Source organism: Hemibagrus wyckioides, linkage group LG23 (assembly GCF_019097595.1).
Source record: "Hemibagrus wyckioides isolate EC202008001 linkage group LG23, SWU_Hwy_1.0, whole genome shotgun sequence".
Lineage (NCBI taxonomy): Eukaryota > Metazoa > Chordata > Actinopteri > Siluriformes > Bagridae > Hemibagrus > Hemibagrus wyckioides.
In genome coordinates, this window is record NC_080732.1 from 12401850 (window position 1) to 12422231 (window position 20382).

The following is a 20382-nucleotide window of genomic DNA, read 5'->3' on the forward strand; positions in this document are numbered from 1 at the left end:
TTTTTTTCACATTGTAGTTGTAGTTTTTTCCTTTTCATTATGCAAAATCTCAGACTGTATTTACTGAAAGCAACTTCAGCTGGTGAGCTTCAATTTAATGCGCTGTGTTTGTAGAGTCTTTGTCTAGTTCAGCCTGTTTGTTTGCGGTCGCTTTGTTAAAGTTTGTTTTGCTTTGCTGTCTGCAATTTTTGTCTAGTTTTTTGCTGGAATTTTTGGTTCCAGTTTTGTGTTTCGCTGAGTTCGTGCTGGCATTTCGGGGTTCAACTTTCACTGAGATGTGTGGTGGCTCATGTTGTGAGTTAGGTTGTGATTATGTATTGATTGGAACATTGTGCATGAGAACTGTTTTTGCTTGTCCTGTATTTTACAGACGGAAGACAAGGTGGGTCTTCATGACTGAGACATGGGATATTCTGCCAGCTTCAGCCTGCTACTGATTCCACACTCATTTAATCCCACACACAGAAGAACACATGTCATATACTACACCCTATGTTGTGGTAGAATATAAACTGTTTTGAAAGTATACTTTTAATCATGTTTTAATTATAGTTTTTGCATTTGGTGACTTCAGCAGCTTGTAAGTCTTCTGAAATTGAAGCGCCTTTTGTACATCAGATATAGCCTCGCTGAACCTCTTGGACGTGTAATATGTCAAGCAAACGTTCGACCTTGTGGTTGTGCCGTTTTAGCTGTGTTCAAGTGGGAATCTGTGTTTTTGTGTGTATTCTGCATGATTTGGAAACTCAACCTAATATTTTACACAGAATTATCTTTCTATTCAGCGTTGTCATAGATGGGTTTTATGTTAATAGACTTGCTCAAAGCAGTGCCAGATTCTTCAGGTGGAAAAGGAGACTGTGTTGGGTTGCTGTTCTAAACCGATTTTCTATCATTATTTTTGATCTCTCTTCATATTTTCTCTTCCTTCACCTTTCTCCTTTTAACTCGTGCATGTTTTCATTATCCTTCTGCCAATTTCAAAATTTACTTTCCTTTCATGTCATTCCCCCCCCCCCCCACCTCTCTCACCTCTCATGTTGCACTTGTCCTTGCCCTTTCCTCTGTCGTACTTCTCTTCCTGTCCCCTTCCTCTCCCCACGCCACTAACTGGTGTGTATTCAGGAGTGTGCGTCGCAGTGAGAGTCTGTGTGTGGAGCGCTGCCACTCTCGCCGAGGTGGCTCTACTCGGGCTAAACAATCTCGTTCCCGTAGCGATGTGGACCTTCAGTCAACTTCCACTTCCCAACCCCCTTCACCTTTCCCCAGGCCTATCAAGTTGTAAGACTGCATGAAAACACAAAATCTACATTACTGAAAACACAAACACACAATTTGCTATAAAATATATATGCACACACTTAACATGTGAATGAAACATGCTAACGCCTCATAGGCACACGCAAATATGTTAATAAACACTCCCTGGGAAAAAGATGCACAGCAGGGATTCAGTAACTGATGCTGTAGATCATTAGAGATGTCTAATCTCTTCCAACGACCAACTTTAACCAAATAATGGAGATTATAACTCAACAAATTGAGAGGTAGCGAGAAATACAAAGAAAAAAGTTCACAACTATTTACTGCTAACGTTTGGCTTTTACTGTCTCTAGAGGGGAATCGCCAGTAATGCCAGTTGATGCCGTTTTTAAAGGCAGTACCTCTGGCTCCTCAACTCAACAAGAGCAAGTAGAGCCCAGGCTTTTGGAATTAGAGCAGGACCCACCCAACTGGAGAGAGCTTGCTCCCAGCGAGACTCTGAGTAAACTCAGTAAGAAAGAGACAAAGAGGCAGGAAGTCATCAACGGTAAGTGGATGTGTATTCCCAGAAGACCATAAAAGCAATATAAATGGAATGTGGGTGGGGGTGAAGGTAGAAACTATCAAAGTGCGAGTACATCCTACATTATTATGGAAGACTGTATGACTGTATAACTACACGATAATATTTATTGGAGTGTTTTTGGCCAAAAGACATGGGGAGAACTGGGAGGGCTCAAAACAGGGACCCTGTGCTACCCACTCCTCCAACATGCCGCCCATCTAATTGTGTTTAGCACATATTTTCTTGTCAAAAATAATATTGTTGCACCTTGCTTTGACTTTAATCCCATTTTGACTAGTCTGTGAATTTTGCACTTTCACATTATGAAATGATTCATTGTTTTGTATCCCACCTCTGATTTCTGTCCCATTTGCCCTACAGAGTTGTTTGCAACAGAGCATGCCCACGTGCGCATGCTGAGCGTACTCCAGACAGTGTTTTCTCATCCACTGGAAAAAGAAGGACTCTTGGAATCTGCCGAGCTGAACGCAATCTTCCCTAGTTTGGATGAGATTATAGAAATGCACTGTGAGTCCTCTCTCGGATGACTTCGTATCAAAGTTAAATAAATAGAAAAAAAAACTAAGCAACAACAACAACAAAAAAAAAAATCTATATTTATTGGAAATTCATTCTTTCAGATGCTTTCTATGAGAATCTGAAGAAGTTACGCCAAGAAGATGGTTATGTGGTTAACCAAATCAGCACACTGCTGCTTAACAGAGTGAGTACCGTGAAATATCCAGAAGAGGTTTGGAGATCAGGTGTTTACTTTTGTCAACTTGTGTTTTGTTACCATAATTAATGTAGGGTGTGTTTGTAATGTCCACGCCTTTTTACTGGTTTTATTTATTTATTTATTTATTTTTAATTCTGCTTTCACACTCTCTCACAGTTTAATGGCTCAGAGGGCGAATGGTTCCAGAAGCTCACAGCTCGTTTCTGTAGTCATCAGTCATGGACACTGGTTCAAATCAAGAACAAGCAGAAGAAAGATCCACGCTTCAATGCCTTCATACTGGTAAAGACACGAGCAAAACTGTTTCTACACGGGATCTGCAGTCAGTGGTAGGGGTCATTGGTAAACGGTCAGTAAACGATTGCAATTTATTATTATTAGATATTTACAATTACGGCTTTTGGTGGACATCGGTATTGGTTCACTAGGTCACGGCCTAAGAATACGATCAGTCTAAAAAAACTCTATTGGGAGGTAATATAGCAAATATGATCAAAAATCGAGCATTATATGTATATCCCTTAATATTAATAAATACAATACACCCACTGTAGAGTGCTATATATTGCAATGCACAAATATTTTCCTCTCTGTTTTAGGAGGCTGAAAGTAAGCCACAGTGCAGAAGATTACAGCTGAAGGACATCATCCCCATTGAGATGCAGAGGCTAACCAAATACCCACTGCTGTTGGAAAACATTGCCAAGAGCACAGGTAATTTTTTTTTAGCTGGGTAAAAAAAAGTAATTAATAGAATTAATAAACAAAGCTTGATGAAGGACATGGACATGCTTTTATCCAACTTGGCAGTAATTAGCAATGGTTTTGGGAAACGTTTGGTAATTTTATGACCTGTATGCAACTGCTTTCTTCCCGCAGATGATCATGTGGAGAAGGAAAATATCCAACAGGCTGCTGAATGCTGTCGAAAGATCCTAAACCATGTCAACGAGGAGGTGAAACACATGGAGAATCTTCTGGTAGGAGCTTTTTAGCAAAAGACTCAGAAATGACCCATATAATTAAATCGTCCCATAACGTCTATAATCTTAACCCCATCAATCATATGGCCCGTGGACCTCTTCAGGCGTGCTGCTTGTCTAGCTCATTAAATACACACAACCCTTGTTTTAAATTCCACTCGAACCATAACCTCCACTAGCCAAAAATGCTAATGGCATGTTACAAATTCATGTAAAAGTTTCCATATCTGTTCAATTTGTGTGCATTGAGAATGTAATGTGAATGTAAAAAGTAAGCATACTGAATTGTTCTCGTTGATGTGTTATTAGTTTACTAAACATTTTCTCTGGCCCATTTAACATTGTACAAAGTGTACAGTAATGTTTGGCTTGCCCCCCCCTTATATTCCTAATGAATGATCTACAATGCTCATTTATCTTCCTTTACAAGACTATAAGAGACTACCAGCGCAGGTTGGACACTTCAGGGCTGAAGCCCAGCAATGAGCTCTACTCCGAGTACAGGGTAAGTCTTTGTTACGTGATGAGTACAGAGAATCATGAGACAAAAATGTTGGGTATTAAGAGATTTGGTCTGTCTTTCAGAGCATTGACCTGACATTAAGAGCTATGGTTTATGAGGGGCCACTTACATGGAGGGTGACTAAAGAAAAAGCTCTAGGTAACTGCTGTTGTTTAAGTCTGTTTAGTATTTGCACTTTTGACCAATCGTTAACTAGTAACACTAATGTGTGTGTGTGTGTTCGATTCCCCAGATGTACAGGGCGTGTTGTTGGGAGACATGTTGGTCCTTCTGCAGAAACAAGACGATAAGATGCTCTTGAAATGCCACAGTAAGAGTAACATCGCCGCCCAGGATGGCAAACAAATGCTCAGCCCCATTATTAAGCTAGAATCTGCTTTCCTCCGAGATGTGGCTACCGGTAAGAGTGTGTGTCTGTGTGTGTGCCTCTGTTCATGTTCCATACGTATGAACATGAGATTCCTGCCAGAAAGTAACATTTAATACCTTTTTTCCCCCAGATCGGAAGGCCTTCTATGTTATCTTCACCTGGGAGAGTGGAGCTCAGATCTATGAACTTGTGGCCCAGTCTGTTGCAGAACGAAAAATGTGAGTTTGTGAGGGATAACGCAGTAGGGTTTACAGAGGAACAGAAGACTTCAGGAGGATAAGCATTCTTTTATTAGTAATCTGCCCCGTAGATTTTTAACGGATATAAACCTTTGTCTTGTAGATGGACAGATTTGATAAAGTCGACATCAGATGATTTGAAAAAGAATGCTGGTCATACGCTGGATAGGATGAGGCTCGGCAGCGTACCAAGTAACAGCTCTGTTCTGGGGTATACTGCCTCGTGAGTATTTAGTACATTCTTTCAATGTTTACCAAAGGTGTTATCATCATTATTTTGGCAAAAATGTTATACAACAACCTACAGTTTTATTCATGACCATTAGCATTAATAATATATTGTTTTTTATTTTGATCCAATTTTATTTTTAAATTCATTTTATTTTCTGTTTGAGACTTTAAACTTTCATTTTTTTTTAATATTGGATTATGTTGTCTATTTTGCAGTAAAATGCAGGAACATGAATTTGCACCTCTTGTTGTGTCTATTACATAACCAGTGTACTTAACTATTGTGTATTGTTTACGGTCAAGTCCATAATTATTGGCACCACTGGTAAAGATGGGTAAAAAGGGTAAGGAATGTAAAAGAATGGTTTATTTCTGATAAAAGTTTGATTTCTCTCATGTTTTCTGTGTGAGATTTAGGCTAATTAACTATTAACCCAAACTATATATATTCTCACCCTATTATCCCATATTTACCAGGGGTGCAAATAATTTATGAGCTAACTGTAAAGTGAGTATACAACTGTACTCCAGGACTAAGAATGCAACTTACTTGCTAGACTAGACTGACTTACTAGATGCGTACACTTTATTTATTTTTTATTTTATTTTTATTTTAAAGACTGAACCCTCCACTCAGCCCTACTGACAATGGAACAGATGTGCTGAAAAACTCTGCTGGTAAGAATCAATGCTCATGGTGTCATTTCGCATGTTTTTATATATATGTATATATGTTTTTAGCTGTGCCTAAATACAGCTAGGACGTATCTGTTTGTGGGAGGGACTAAAAATTGCAAACTTTCTTCTAAACCATGGATTCACCGAGCAATTCTATGCATAGGTTTGTACATAGATTTGCAAAATGGTAGGAACAATATTCGTACGTTTTTGTTTTTTTCTGGTAGAAGATAATAAGAAAAAATATTCTGATCTCTTGGACCAAATGGCCGGAAAAAAAAAAACAGTGTTAAAGCGATTTGCATTAAATATCATTTATTACACTGTTGTGATTGTGATGCATGTTCTGATTAATTACAAAGGTCAATATAAGGAAAGCCTCACAGATGAAAAGTTCAGGCACACTCAGCCTTCACTGATTGACTGCTTAGCTGCCAAAGGATTTGACCTACTGGCTTACAGCAATGCTTCTCCTGAGCGGTCAGGCAATGTGGCTTTGGATGAAGGTCAGTGGTACCTCCATATTCGTAGCGTTTTCCTGCCAATCTCCGATCGTATACATAGAGAGTCAAAAGTTGCGTTCATCAGTATTCTTGCCATTAAATAGTATTTGAACCATATTGACATGAGTAGCATTCTAACATTAGTGCACTTGCATCAATGCCTCGCCAGTAACGTCCTTGAAGACACTGTTAGTCGGAAGTACCGGTCAATCCAAGAATGCTGAGCCTGAAGGGGAGAGTGGAGCAGAGCCAGCGAAGCAGGAGAATGAAGATAGTCTATCACAAGGTATTAAACTAATATTACACTTAAACCCTGCAGTTAATTTAGTTCATACTGTAGTTTTATCATAATTGGGAACTACAGCTGTGGTAACTGATAATGCTTTATGGTTTGTTTGTTTTTTACATTAGTGGAAGAGCACAATGTGGAGTCGCAGGATGAAAAGGCAAAGGGAGAAGAGCAGAAAGCAGTAATTGGTCCCCTAGTGCTTTCACCGGAGCAGATGGAGGAGATCAGCAGAAAACTGGACAGTCTGGAAGACCAAGTCAAGAGACTACAGGTTAGAATGGTTGGATATGTCTGAGCTTAAATACTGTAAATAAAGTTAATGAGACCCATGTCTATTAATTATGTTGCCAGTGAATTAAAATAAGTAGTATTTTAATAAGTAAAAAAGTACTACTAAAATACTAGTAATAACATATTTTGTGTAAGAAAACTGCATTTTAAGTTGGAGTGTATAGTGGTACGAGTTATTACTCAAAAATACTCCAAAAGGGCAGTCTTCTTTTTACCCCCAATAAAGCCATCAGATGAGCCAGCTGACATGTGAATCTGCAGTGACTAATGTACACCGATCAGGCGTAACTTTATGACCACTGACTGATGATCTCCTCATCATGGCACCTGTTAGTGGGTGGGATATATTAGGCAGCAAGTGAACATTTTGTCCTCAAAGTTGATGTGTTAGAAGCAGGAAAAATGGACAAGCATAAGGATTTGAGCGAGTTTGATGAAGGGCCAAATTGTGACGGCTAGACGACTGGATCAGAGCATCTCCCAAACTGCAGCTCTTGTGGGGTGTTCCCGGTCTGCAGTGGTCAGTATCTATCAAACGTGTCCTGTAAGTCCTTTAAGTCCTGTACATATTCTTTAAGTCCTTTAAGTTGCGAGGTGGGGGCTGACAGAGACTGCATCTCACAACTTACATGACTTAAAGGATCTGCTGCTAACATCTTGGTGCCAGATACCACAGCACACCTTCAGGGATCTAGTGGAGTCCATTCATCAGGTCAGGGCTGTTTTGGCAGCAAAAGGAGGACCAACACAATATTAGGCTGGTGGTCATAATGTTATGGCTGATCAGAGTATATTTTTCCTAGAGCAGGAAGAAATAAAGTTTCTTCATATAAACTACTCAAGTGCTTGGTGGTCAGTGTGAAACCCTGTGTATATATAAACACTCCTGTTTTGTGAAAGGACTACATCAACAAGAGACTGAATTTTTATTGTATCATAAATATCACATGAAAAAGTGCTATTACTCAGATCATTTTGACAGAGATCTTTCTTTAAGACGTGACATGATAAGCCCAGAAGTGTAACTGTAATGTATCTACAGAATGTGGAGGAGGAGTATCACAGACTACAGGAAGCCCTTGCTAAGTTCACTATTCAAAGAGGCAACTACAACTGAGAATCATTCCAACCTGCTGGTCACCAGGTAATACTGCCCCTGCTACAGCTTTAAAACACACCAGAGTTGTAGTGTCCTTGTTGATATTTTTCTCAACTATTTCATGTTTATCAGTGTTTGTTTACATGTAATAGGGATAGTGGCAGTTTATATGGAGGTATTTATATGGAGATATCCATGTTACCACTAAATTACAGTTCGGCATTAATCCAAACACGGTCAGGATACTTAAAAGGTATTTGAGGCATGCAAAGTAGTGACCAGGGCTACACTTGTTGGTGCAGGAGGCATCTCCCTATTTTCTGTGTGTGTTCAACACCATCTCTGAATTTTTGGCAAATATGGAATATATAGCTATTATTAAGGTCAAGTAGTGTCCTGAATCTGTCTCACAATATCAACCTGATGATTATTTTAAACTCTCTGACCTGATCTGTGTTCATGACCACATTAATGGTGAGGGTTTTGATTCATGCATGCAGAAGATAAACTTTATTAATCCCAAAGGAATTTTTTTTTTGTCAGAGATTGCTGCAGATTACGAAAAAAAAATAAATATAAATGGAAAAAAAATTAAATATTCTATATATACAAATGTACTCAAAGTACAACATATATTCAAAAAAATCAATGAAAGATAAAATATAAATAAAAAATAAATTAAATATTTTATATATATATATATATATATATATATATAAAAATGTATTCAAAGTACAAAATATATAAAAAAAAATCAATGAAAAAATATAAATGAAAAATATTCTTATATATACAAATGTATTCAAAGTACAAAATATATTTGAAAAAATAAATGCAAGATAAAATATAAATGAAAAATAAATTAAATATTCTATATATATATATAAATGTATTCAAAGTACAAAATATATTCGAAAGATAAAATATAAATGAAAAATAAATTAAATATTCTATATATACAAATGTATTCAAAGTACAAAATATATTCGAAAAAATCAATGAAAGATAAAATATAAATGAAAAATAAATTAAATATTTTATAAATACAGAATGTAGGTGTTAGGGAACTAGAACATATTGCACATGGTATGATATTGCACATGGTATGGTAAGGAATCGGCTATTCTAGATGCTGAAAGTACAAAGATACAGTGTCTATAATTCTTCTATGAAGCAGATCATTAAGAAAATACATTCAGTTGGATAGAAACCACTGAATGGGCTTTGATCAAGTTCACTCTTACTGTTCCTGAGATGTACATATGAATTGGGTTTATTCTGACTGAGCCTTCAGGCTGGTTATTAACTTGTTAATAGGCTGAATGTAAATGTATGTGGAAGGCCAATACCGGTGAGGGATTATACAACACACTGGTTTTAGATCACTAAATCCTCCAATGATGTTGGTATTTCCTGTTTTCTAAACTGTACATTCTTAAAGTTCTTTCCTCTTGTTTCTCTTCTCTGCAGATTGTCTGTAGCCCCAAGCTGATGCTGTGGTGAAAGAGTCGCTGAAAGAAATGAGAGAGAGAGAATGATTGTGTGTGTGTGTGTGTGTGTGTGTGTTTTATACAGAACCCCTGGCCCAAAACCCAAACGAAGATGACAGAAAATGTGTACTCATCCATTTGTGTCTATCAGGAGCTCAAAGAACAGCTCTCGAGTATACATTGAGGGATGTGCTGAGGAAGGGGTTTGATATCTGCTGATATGTATTTGATTTTAAGTGTAATTATGCAGGCTGGATATGTTTGTTGGCTGGGAAATGGAGTTCTTTTTACTCTTATGTTTCTATCATAGAGCAGCAGCTTAGTTCTGGTCACATGGTCACTGTAGATATACAGTATTCTGTCTTTAGCATGGTGGGGTGAGTGAGCAAGTTCTTGACATTCTGCTCTTTCGAAGAACTTCACGTCTATGCATAATTGTCAGAGCGGATACAGAAAGTTGTTTGTTTATTTATGAAAGAGTAGCTTCGATAGCTTTCACACAGATTTTTTTTTTTTTTTTTTTTTTAAGACCAAAGAGGACCTAATAAGCACGTTTCTAGCAGTGAGTATGATGGATAGATCTGATGAGAATTATTTAGCTTTTACTTATATAACCATATGCAAGACTAGCATGGAGAACACAATTAAAATGCACTTAATTCCCTTTATGTTCTATGCACATATATAAATAATAAATAGATTATTGTGAGGAAGAAAACGCAAAGCAAACAACGAAGACTCCATCCAGTTTAAAAAAGAAAAACGAAATAATGTCTCCGATTTGAAAGCACCCTTTTAACGATTATATGTTTCCTTCGCTAAATATAAACATGATTTTATTTTGTTTTATTTTATTTTATTTTATTTTTATTAGGCTTAACTTCCATGAGCTCATACCATGAAGGTCAAACAAAAATAGCCGGGAAAATGAATCAATGCCTTTTGACAAATCAAGAGTTGTATAAATACAAATCTAATACCTAGTTTCATACTGACCATAATGGTGCTTTGATGAAGAGGACTAAGCCGAAATGGTGTAATGCTCCGAAGTGGATTATTTTTGTAGCTCGTTTTGTGTCGATCCACTCACACCACAGCGATGACAATTTTTTTAATTTATTACTGAACATCACATTTTTAACTGTTTATAGTTTAATGTTATGGGAACGTTTGTGAGTAAAAATGTTCCTGCTGTTGATTGTTATAGTGGTTAGAAACAGTCACTATCCAGAAAACTATTAATCCAAAAAGCACAACCTTCGAAGTCGACTAACATTAAAAATATTTTTTACCTTTTTCCTAGTCAAACAGCACGCTATTTATCCGTTTATTATTAGGATTAGATGGTGTGCCATATCCGTGTGTGTGTGTGTGTGTGTGTGAGCTGTTACTATAGAAACAATATCGTGAGTTGTGTTAAAACAAGGACCTTAATAGAAATCATGTATCATTTATTATATAAATGTTGCAGCCAGAGCCCTGATACAGCGCCGGAACAGTATGTAATAACGTCAACCCACACCTTCTGACCAATCAGAATCGAGACTTCAACAGTTTTATAAATCTAAATAAAGTGAATATTAACCGTAATCTTCAGCTCTGTAGTATTGAAACCACAGTTTGTAGATGTCTAGCAGGGTTTTGTTTTTTTTTTTTTTATGTGGAAAGTAAGGAGAACATCAGCACAAACCAGTGGCAATCATCACTTCTATATATTTTGTATGTGTTTTTGCTAGCGCTCCTTCAGAATTCAGTGAAAGTAATTGCCAAATACCATAGTAAAAATATACCAGTAGATGTGCCTATTATTATTATTATTATTATTAGCATTTGCACCAGGACCTCACACAGAATTACTGAACTGTATGATGTGGCCCCTGTATGATGGGGGGGGGATTTATATAATAGTGAGATTTTAATTAACCCTGCTTTCACGCTTTCATGCCATAGTTATGACGACTTTTATGATGTTTATCTACTTAAGACACATACTTGTATTTTTTACTGTACAATGCTATTTATAACGCAGGGTGGATTATGCAAAGAGTCTTTTTTTTTTTTTTTATTTCACTGTTCTGGCTCAGTGGCTCTTCCTCTTTCTCACCATCAGTAGCTGAAAAGGCAAATATGCTCAAGTTTCACTTCCACAATTTTTTTTTTTGTTGTGTAAACTCTCACATTGTGCACTGTTTTTAATTTCATCTCCTGCCTCCTTATCTCCTTATATATATATATTGTGTGGTTTTTTTTTTTTTTTTCTTTTTCTGACCCTGAACCAAATATTCTTTTACCTACAGAGTTGTAAAATGTCATTTCACAGCTTATCTTAGCACAGTTAAACGTCATATTGTTTTGGCTCAGTGTAGTACTATGTATATTTTAGGGGTATTGTCACTCTCACAGCTCCCCATGATTAAAGCAAGAACTATTCTGTGTATTTGTGCTTTGGTTTTTCTATCATGTAAGATACTTTGAATGCATTGAGGTACATTTTATTGCTACTGTAATTTTCCTATTCTTTTTTTTTTTAATAAATGATTTCAACAATTGCTAAAATTTGCATGTATGTAATCGTACGCATCAAGAAAGAAGGAAGACGTTTGTGCGATGGAGAAGGATGAACAGTGGGCAGGGGAAAGGGTGGGAGTGTAAAGACCTAAGTGTTAGTGTTAACTGACATTAGCGGACCATTTTATCGCACCTGTTCGCTCAACTTCATCCATGATGGAGGCAAGGTTTGTCTTGTTCTGTCTTTTGGCAGGTAAGCACTTTCTTTTCCTTCATTTCATAAGGGTCATATATTCACAGTCAAATGACACGAAATTGTTCTAAGCTTCGTCACCGGAGTGAAAATCTCAAAGGTGCTTCATATTTGTAGCATTAATGTTCATCTCTAACCTGGGAAATAAAATGTAGCGTGCATTTTAATCAGTGCTTATTAAGGCTGTAATAAACCTTATAAAGGTTCGCTGTGACAAACACGACAAAGTGCTGTAAGAGCTCTCTACAGAAGGCCGACGCTATCTGGAACCTCAGACCGTTTTAAAGTGGGTTTTTTGTTACAGAAACAAAAATGGCAATAATTGTAAACAACATATAAATAAGAAAAATTAAATGTGCATTTTTCATTTCTAAATAGATTAAAAGTAATACCTGTTATAACTTTGTTCAACTACACTTTCTTGAAGCATATTCTTTCCAATATGTAAAAATATTGTTTGATTTATTTCTAATGCCAGAGCTACAGTTCAATGATTCAACACAATAAAAACCTTTTTAAAAAATTGTGTATTTTAGTTGCAGTATAAGGAGCACTGCTGTTTATCTAATTCACGTCTAAGAACTTTTGTGTCTAAAAAATAAAAATACTCTTAAACCTACTTGAGAGCAACTTAAATAAATGAATCTAAGATGTGTTTAAACACAAGTTAATTAAATACATTTAATTTAAATACTTTTCATACATTTTTCCAAAGGAATATGTTTTGTATGTATTAAGTATGTTTAAACTCCTCATATTGTAAGCATGTCATTTTTACATTCATTTAATTACATTTAGTTAGTTAAATATAATTTTATCCATATGTGTGTGTATGTTTTATATATAAAGTTGTGTGTGTGTATATGTATATATATGTGTATATATATATATATTATATATACACATACATAAAAATACATACATCCATACACACACACACATAGATAGATAGAGAGAATTAAGTGTATTTGAATACACTACTAATAATAAGACTTATTAACTAAGAGTTATTAAACCATAGAGAAAATTTCAGATGTCATATATATCTAAAATTCTCTTAATTTAAACTGGTGTACATCTGTATATAATTAAATGTTCCTGGATTGTTGCTGTACATTGCGTTTCCATTATCACTAATATCTGGTTAAGAATGTTTAAGTAAATCAGGCAAATTTAATATATATATAAATATATTTTCATGTATATAATCCATTTAAAAAAATACATGCTTGTTTGTTTGTTTTTTTTAGCAATATTCACTGACCTACAAAATAATGAATCAAAATGTTATTTTTGTAACTTTAGTATCTGTTAATGTACGATGTAAGATAAAGAGAAAGCTTTACATTAGCTATCAGTACATTAGTCGGTTAATTTTACCTTGTTTATCTCATTTGCAACAGACACCTGGAAGTGTTTAGCTTCACTGGAGCTCATTTCCTGCTAAAGCCAGCTTGATCTCTTTTCTCTGTGTGTATTAAGAGTGTATGATATTAGTCAGGAGCAGAAATACTGGCATTCTTGTAAAAGAACCATGGTTAATTAGCTTAAAATCCAGGAAAGATAAGTCTATATAGCTGTATACACTCAGCTATACAGCCAATCATGTGGGAGTAGTTCGGTGCATACACGTAGATACAAGTCAAGAGCTTCAGTTTATGTTCAGATCAAATTTGAGAACAGGGAGAAAATGTGAACTCGGTGAACTCGACTGTTGCATGGGTGCTTGAGTATTTTAGAAACTGACGATGTCCTGGGATTTTCACACACAACAGTCGTGGTGCCAAAACCAGAAACATCCAGTGAGTAGCAGATGTTGATAAGCCAGAGCAGAGAAGAATGGCCAGAGAAAGGTTTGGGCTATTGGAAAGGTTACAGTAACTCGGATATTCTTTCACTTGTACAATTGAGCAGAAAATCAAGAACCTTGAGGCAAATGGTTGATATCACCACATTGGGTTTCACTGAGAAAATCAGGCTCTGGCCCTGGTCTTTTAATGATCTTTAACTGTCCTGCTGAAACATGATTGGCTGATTGGATTATATATTGGATTTGGGGTGGTGGTGGCGGCTCAAGAGGTTAAGGCTCTGGGTCGATGACCGGAAGATTGGGGGGTTCAATCCCCAGCGCCGCCAAGTTGCTACTGTTGGGCCCTTAACCTTCTCTGCCCCAGGGGTGCTGTATCACAGCTGACCCTGTGCTCTGACCCCAACCTCCAAGGATGGGATATGCGAAGAAAGAATTTCACTGTGCAGTAATATATATGTGACAAAGACTATTTCTATTTCTACGAAACCATGACACTAAGAAAATTAACCAACAATTTGTATAAAGTTAAAAGTACTAAATTTCTTTCTTGCTTTTTATTTCTTTTTCATAAGCTGCTGCCAGGGCTGCCAGTCCTCCTAAAGTGAAACTGCAGTTTGATCCTCCCAGCTTGCGTCTCTCCAGCTCGCAGAATGCCAGTATCCAGTGCTGTTTCATCAACCAGTCTGAGGTGAAACTTGCCTGGAGGCAGACTGTTATGATTTCCACTAACACGAGTAAGTTACTAGTGAATGAGTCGGATACACGAGTGGAATTTACCAGTAAAGCACACCCAGACAAGATGTGTTCAAATCTGAGTATAAGCAACGTTGTGCTGAACGATACAGGCCTGTATCAATGTGCTATCATAATGTCAGACAACGCCGTTGTCTATACACCCGGCACCTATTTACAAGTATACGGTGAGTAGAAAATATTTTAAACCTCTATTTTGTGTGTATTTGTCTTCTCATGCTTAACATTGTATATGAATATTTTATTATTTGAGCTGCCACATTTATTATTCAATTATTTAAATAGACATTCAATGCTAGAAACTTGACATTGTTTTATAGCCAGTGTTATAAAACAGTAAATAATGAATTTAAAAAATAATAATAAATGTATTAAATAAATTTAAAAATATATATTTGATAGAATTATTTGATAGAAGTTGTCATTTAGAATGAAATCCTAAATGATTCCAATAATGAACAGAAAACGGAAATTCTAATTATAACTTTTCTCATTTTGGAGTCATTTCCTATAAGATACCTATTATTAAAAAAATTGTCTTAAAGAACAAGACATAAATATGGTTAAGGATCACTTCTACAGGGTTTTTTTTTGTTTTTTTTTTAATGTGAGGCATTTTTAGGTGTCTTTAGAAATTTCATGTATTTTTGATGAACTTAAAGAAGATTTATAAATATGTTTACGTAAAAAGTTTATTGTAATTCCCTGGAATAATCATCACATCATGTGCTTTTTCTTTTAATTCTCAGAGCAGTATATGGAAGATTTAAGTCAATGAAATGAACTGTTTAAAAAACCTCACAATCTTTTAAGATTTATTTCATATAATAGTAATAAGATAAAAAAAAAAAAAAATACTTTGATTTAAAAAGAAATTTTTTTTGGGATTGTGAACTCCCTCTGTAATTTCCGATAACTTTCCAATTATTTCCAATAACATACGAGTAGACGTCCAATAATATTTGGGTTTTTAGATCCTAAAAGATGAATTTTTTTGGACCAGGTTTGTGAATCTTTGAGGAGGTTTGTGAGGGAAGTGTGTGCTATCTGTAACATCCATAACATAGAGAGCTCGAACCTAACCTGTGTTTCTCGTTAGAACCCATACAAATGACCCTGGCCATCAGTGAGAGGAGTAAGAACAGCATCATCACTGCTCAAGGCGTTCTTCTGCTGTTGTTTGTGTTGATTCCTGGCATCGTCCTTATCTGCAAGGTCCTTTACACTACACACACACACACACACATAGATTTAACATGTGGGGGGAAAATCAGTAATACTTTACTATAAGGTCTGGAAATAAACAATTTATATGTATTAATTTACGTTATTTTAATTTGCTAACTTTTAATTAGGAACCTAGAAACAGTGCCGAATCTTCCACATTAAATATTTCAGATATTATACATTTGTGTTCTTGTACATTCTGTCTCTTTCTATATAATGGAATATAATTTATAATTATAAATTAATATTAATTAATATTAATATAAATGAATAATTAAATAACAATAATAATTGATGAATAATTAAATAACAATAATAATAATAATAATAATAATTAAATAACATATAATTTCCTGTAATGACTGTTCAATCCTAGAAATTGTTGAAATTTCAACCTTGTTTTACCTTGCCATGTTTTAGCAGATGTTTATTTCCAATTTAATCATTTTATTTATAGAGAAATCTAAATTGTGTAATAGAATGAGCAAAAGAATTTAAAGGTAAACTGAATAAGTTAAATACATTTCATTATCTCATGATAAGAAATGTAGACATAAAGGATTTTATTAGGATTTTATCCCCAATGAAGGATTTTATTTGGTATTTTTAAGATCGTCATTTTTTATTTTAATTTTTGTATTTTAAATTTATTTTAAATTTAATTTGAGTTTAAATATTTACTGTTCATTCGTGTTAAAAAAAACTTTTCTATAGCAAAATATTTAAGTCTTAAAGTCAATTCTTTCTTTCTTTCTTTCTTTCTTTCACACAGTCAAAGGACTTGAATAAGCTGGAGAAAAAGAAGAGTAGAGAGGAAGAAAATATTTATGAGGTATGTTTATCTCTTTTGCCTTCTATAATATTAAAACATATTAATCTTAGCTTTTTCTTTTGCTATCAGTCAAAACCTATTCAGTCATACTGTCAGTTTTATGTGCAAACAAACTGCAAACTAGGAATGTTTTTTGCCTGACATGAAATAACTGATTTGAACAAAAGTAAGAGGAATTTATGCAGGTGGTTTCTTTTGGTTATCTACAGGGTCTAAACCTTGATGATTGCAATTCCACATATCATCAAATTCAGCGCTCTCTGGTCCAAGGACCGTACCAGGATGTGATCAACAATGATGAAGATGACATTCAGCTGGAGAAGCCCTGAAAGTGTGGCTGATAGGCGTCAGGATCCGTGTGATACAAACACATAATGCAGCTCTATTGCTAATCAGATGTAGCTATAAATTAGGGGTGTAACTTAATATGACTGTTATTCTGAGAATGCATCGTAAATAAATACAGACACAAAATATAGAGGAAGAATTCAAGAAAAGCTTGCCAACTTCCGGGACTGAGATTGTACTTTTTAATGTTGAGCTTTAAAGGCCGTGGGGAGGGTTGCCAGGTTTCATCTACGAACTCAAAAACGACACACAAAGACTTGAAATATTGGGGGGAAAACAAATGAATACTCTTCCTGGTTTACAGTACACACTGATCAGCCATCATTTTAATCCCCACTGTGAATAACATTGATTATCTTGCTACAATGGCACCTTTCAAGGGTTGGGATATATTGGGCAGCAAGTGAAGAGTCAGTTCTTGAAGTTGATGTGTTGGAAGCAGGGATAAATGGGCAAGTTTAAGGATCTGAGTGACCTTGAAAAGGGCAAAGCTGTAATGGTTAGACAACTGGGTCAGAGCAAGTCCAAAACACCAGATCTTGATATCTACTTAAACACTGCTGCAGACCAAGTACACTGCTTCATGGTAAGGTGTTCCCTAATGGGCGTGGCTTCTTTCAGAAGGACCATGCTCTTTTTTTTTTTTGTTCAGGAATGGTTCGAGGAACATGACAAAAAAGTTCAAGATGTTGACTTGGCCTCCAAATTCCCCAGATCTTAATCTGATCAAGCATCTGTGGGATGTGTTGGACAAACAAGTCCAATCCTAGCAACTTACTAGACTTACAGAATGCTAGCGTCTTAGTGCCAGACACCACAGCACACCTTCAGAGGTCTTATGGACTCAAGGGGTCTGAGCTGTTTTGATGGCACAAGGGGAACCTACACAATATTGATATTATGGCTGATCGGTGTATATCAGTAATATGCAGATATTACAGACTGAACCTGGCAACCCTGCTCACAGGGAAAAAAAAGCTTGACTGTCTTACTGACCAGCAAAATAAAAGCACATTTTCGCCATATTTCTGTACAAACAAATGGAGCGTGCTTTTATATATTTAGTCAACACTTCATATAGCTCAGTATAATAAAAATGCTGTATAAAGGACACCATTTTGTCTTGCAGCAACAACTGTAATTATGCCCCGTTTCAACAATACATTCTTTCTGGAATGTTGGCAACCAAAAAATATAATCTGATCAAATATTATTAGATGGCTGATTAACTGTAGCCTAATTAGCTTGTAGCCTAGATCATTAGCTTGCAGACTCTCATTTGCTCACATTAGATAAAGATAGAAAGCTTGAAAGATTTCCACAGGACATATGGTTTAGTTGAATTGAATAACATTTTGTTCTGCAAATGATTTCCAGTGTTTTCAGGGTATAGTGCTAGGATTAATATAAAAACAGACCCCACTCTACTTCTAACTGAAATCTGTATACAGATACCAGTATAAATATTTTAAGCACAGATACAGATAATGGCATTGTGTTACATCCTTAGTTTAGATATGTAAATATTAACTGATAAAAAATCTCTTTGCAAAGGGGTTGAGACTTCAGTTCCTGCCTCTGCCTCTGCCTCTGCCTCTGCCCTGCGTACGTGGTGTTGGGGATTTTCTCCAGGTACTTCTGCTTTCCCCCAGTTCAAAGACATGTGGTGGGCTGATTGACATCTCTAAATTGTGTGTGGGTGAGGTTGTGCTTTGCGATAGGTTGGCACCCCTGTAAATGTATATGTTATGGCCTTTAGCTGGAGTGGTTTTGTGGTTGCACATTTGCCTCACATTTCCAGGGTGGGGGGGGTTTGATTAGTGTATCTGCCCTCTGTGTGTGTGTGTGGAGTTTGCATGTTTGGTGATCCGGGGGTTTCCTCCAGGTACTCCAATTTCCTCCCCAGTACAAAGATGTGAGTTGTAGGCAGCTGAGTAGAATTTCTAAATCCGTGTGTGTGTGAGTGAGTGAAAGAGAGAGAGAGTAGTGCCCTGTGTGCCCCATGTCCACTGGGATAGACTACATGCTCCCTGTTACTCTAGGCAAGATAAGTAAATCAGAAGATGGATGGACTGGATGGATGGACAGAATGAATGGAATGGAATGGCTGAATGGATAGATGGATACGATGGAGGGACAGAATAATGGAATGGATGGATTGTAGGTAATAATGTGTTAAAGTACTGAAATTCATAAACATTTAAAATGAAAGTGACTTATCCTTTTAATTTACCATATAGTGGTATCTGGACTAGGGCTTTTTTTTAGGCTATTTAGGATATTATAAAGAAAATATGGTATAAGGTAGCTGCAGGGATGGGTTGATTGTAACATCCATGCAGGGATTAATAATTATGAATTACTGTGAAGGAGAAAGTGCAGCAAGACTGTGCGAGTCTGCAGTAGCTAGCTGTATTACAATATGTGTGTATTTTTAGTTAGTTCCTCTTCAGCCATGCTTATCGTAAGTACAACAGCATGCTTGTGTGATATCACTTAAACAGAGCTTTATTGTGTTCGTGTGTAATGCTTTTAATAAAGATGATTTTACACAAGAAAACCTTTTTTATTCTTAAATCTGTGGATATCTCTGTATCGATAAAGTGTGATCTCTGTGACTTTAACCATGGCATGGTTGTTGGTACCACATGGACTGGTTTGAGTATTTCAGAACCTGATTTTATACAGAATGACCTCACGTATCAACAAGGCATTTCCACCAACAAAACTTTCACACACTTTTGCACAATTCTGTATACATTTTAGAGACTGTTGTGTGTGTTATAGGTTATGTCATTTATATAGTCTATTAACATGCAAAATTCACCTCAAAATGATTGGTGAGGATATTCACGAGTGCCTTTTCTGTTCTTTCTTTGTAATTATCATTATGGTAAGATGGCAATTCAAGGCTTTCTACAGATGTGTGTTTACACACCTGTCCAGCAGCAACATAACAAATTCTGTATCCGTCTATTCTACATCTCTTTCACCAATAATGAACTACCACTGTCTTAGCGTCCCAACCGTGTTTTTCACAGCAATGGGCTTGCAGCATTTTGATATATTTTCCAGGTTATTTACTAATTAACTAGTAAAACAAACAAACAAAAAGACCCTTGCACCTTTTGCACAGATTTCTCCACCACCCTCTGGTTCAGCTCTCACAATCCACCTGCTAAAGCCACAGCCCTTTTTCTTTTAAAATCTAGTAACAAAAATCGAAAAGAAAGATAATAAATACTGACTTTTAACCAACACATCATACAAATCTGATCATTAAATATTGCTCAAAATGAATTTTCCCCACTGTCCCCCATTTCAGTTGGGGGAAATAGTCATACCGATTATCACCTGTAGGTGGCAGTAGAACCGTATTAAAGCGCAT

The 20382-nt window shown here is 36.0% G+C and overlaps 2 protein-coding genes across 8 annotated transcripts in view; both read left to right on the plus strand.

The window, feature by feature from the left end:
• The window catches only part of arhgef1b (Rho guanine nucleotide exchange factor (GEF) 1b), a 34050-nt gene extending 22888 nt beyond the window's left edge, over positions 1-11162 (plus strand). For 5 of the 7 annotated variants that reach the window (XM_058376207.1, XM_058376209.1, XM_058376211.1 and 2 more), the window contains 19 exons: positions 371-382; positions 1126-1281; positions 1617-1810; positions 2210-2356; positions 2470-2552; positions 2724-2849; positions 3167-3281; positions 3447-3547; positions 3981-4055; positions 4136-4211; positions 4306-4473; positions 4574-4661; positions 4786-4905; positions 5533-5591; positions 5954-6097; positions 6264-6380; positions 6506-6654; positions 7717-7818; positions 9244-11162. In XM_058376207.1, the coding sequence (XP_058232190.1) occupies positions 371-382; positions 1126-1281; positions 1617-1810; positions 2210-2356; positions 2470-2552; positions 2724-2849; positions 3167-3281; positions 3447-3547; positions 3981-4055; positions 4136-4211; positions 4306-4473; positions 4574-4661; positions 4786-4905; positions 5533-5591; positions 5954-6097; positions 6264-6380; positions 6506-6654; positions 7717-7791 (2005 nt within the window). In that variant the 3' untranslated portion in view covers positions 7792-7818; positions 9244-11162. The remainder of the gene's footprint in view (positions 1-370; positions 383-1125; positions 1282-1616; positions 1811-2209; positions 2357-2469; positions 2553-2723; positions 2850-3166; positions 3282-3446; positions 3548-3980; positions 4056-4135; positions 4212-4305; positions 4474-4573; positions 4662-4785; positions 4906-5532; positions 5592-5953; positions 6098-6263; positions 6381-6505; positions 6655-7716; positions 7819-9243) is intronic. The other 2 variants (XM_058376212.1, XM_058376214.1) reach the window with 2 other exon arrangements.
• Positions 11163-11305: 143 nt separating this feature from the next.
• On the plus strand, positions 11306-19554 carry cd79a (CD79a molecule, immunoglobulin-associated alpha). The gene is made up of 5 exons (XM_058376215.1): positions 11306-12024; positions 14407-14754; positions 15687-15802; positions 16587-16646; positions 16856-19554. Exons 1-5 carry the CDS (start codon positions 11985-11987, stop codon positions 16973-16975), a joined length of 684 nt encoding a protein of 227 aa, XP_058232198.1. The 5' UTR covers positions 11306-11984; the 3' UTR covers positions 16976-19554.
• Positions 19555-20382: the final 828 nt, after the last annotated feature.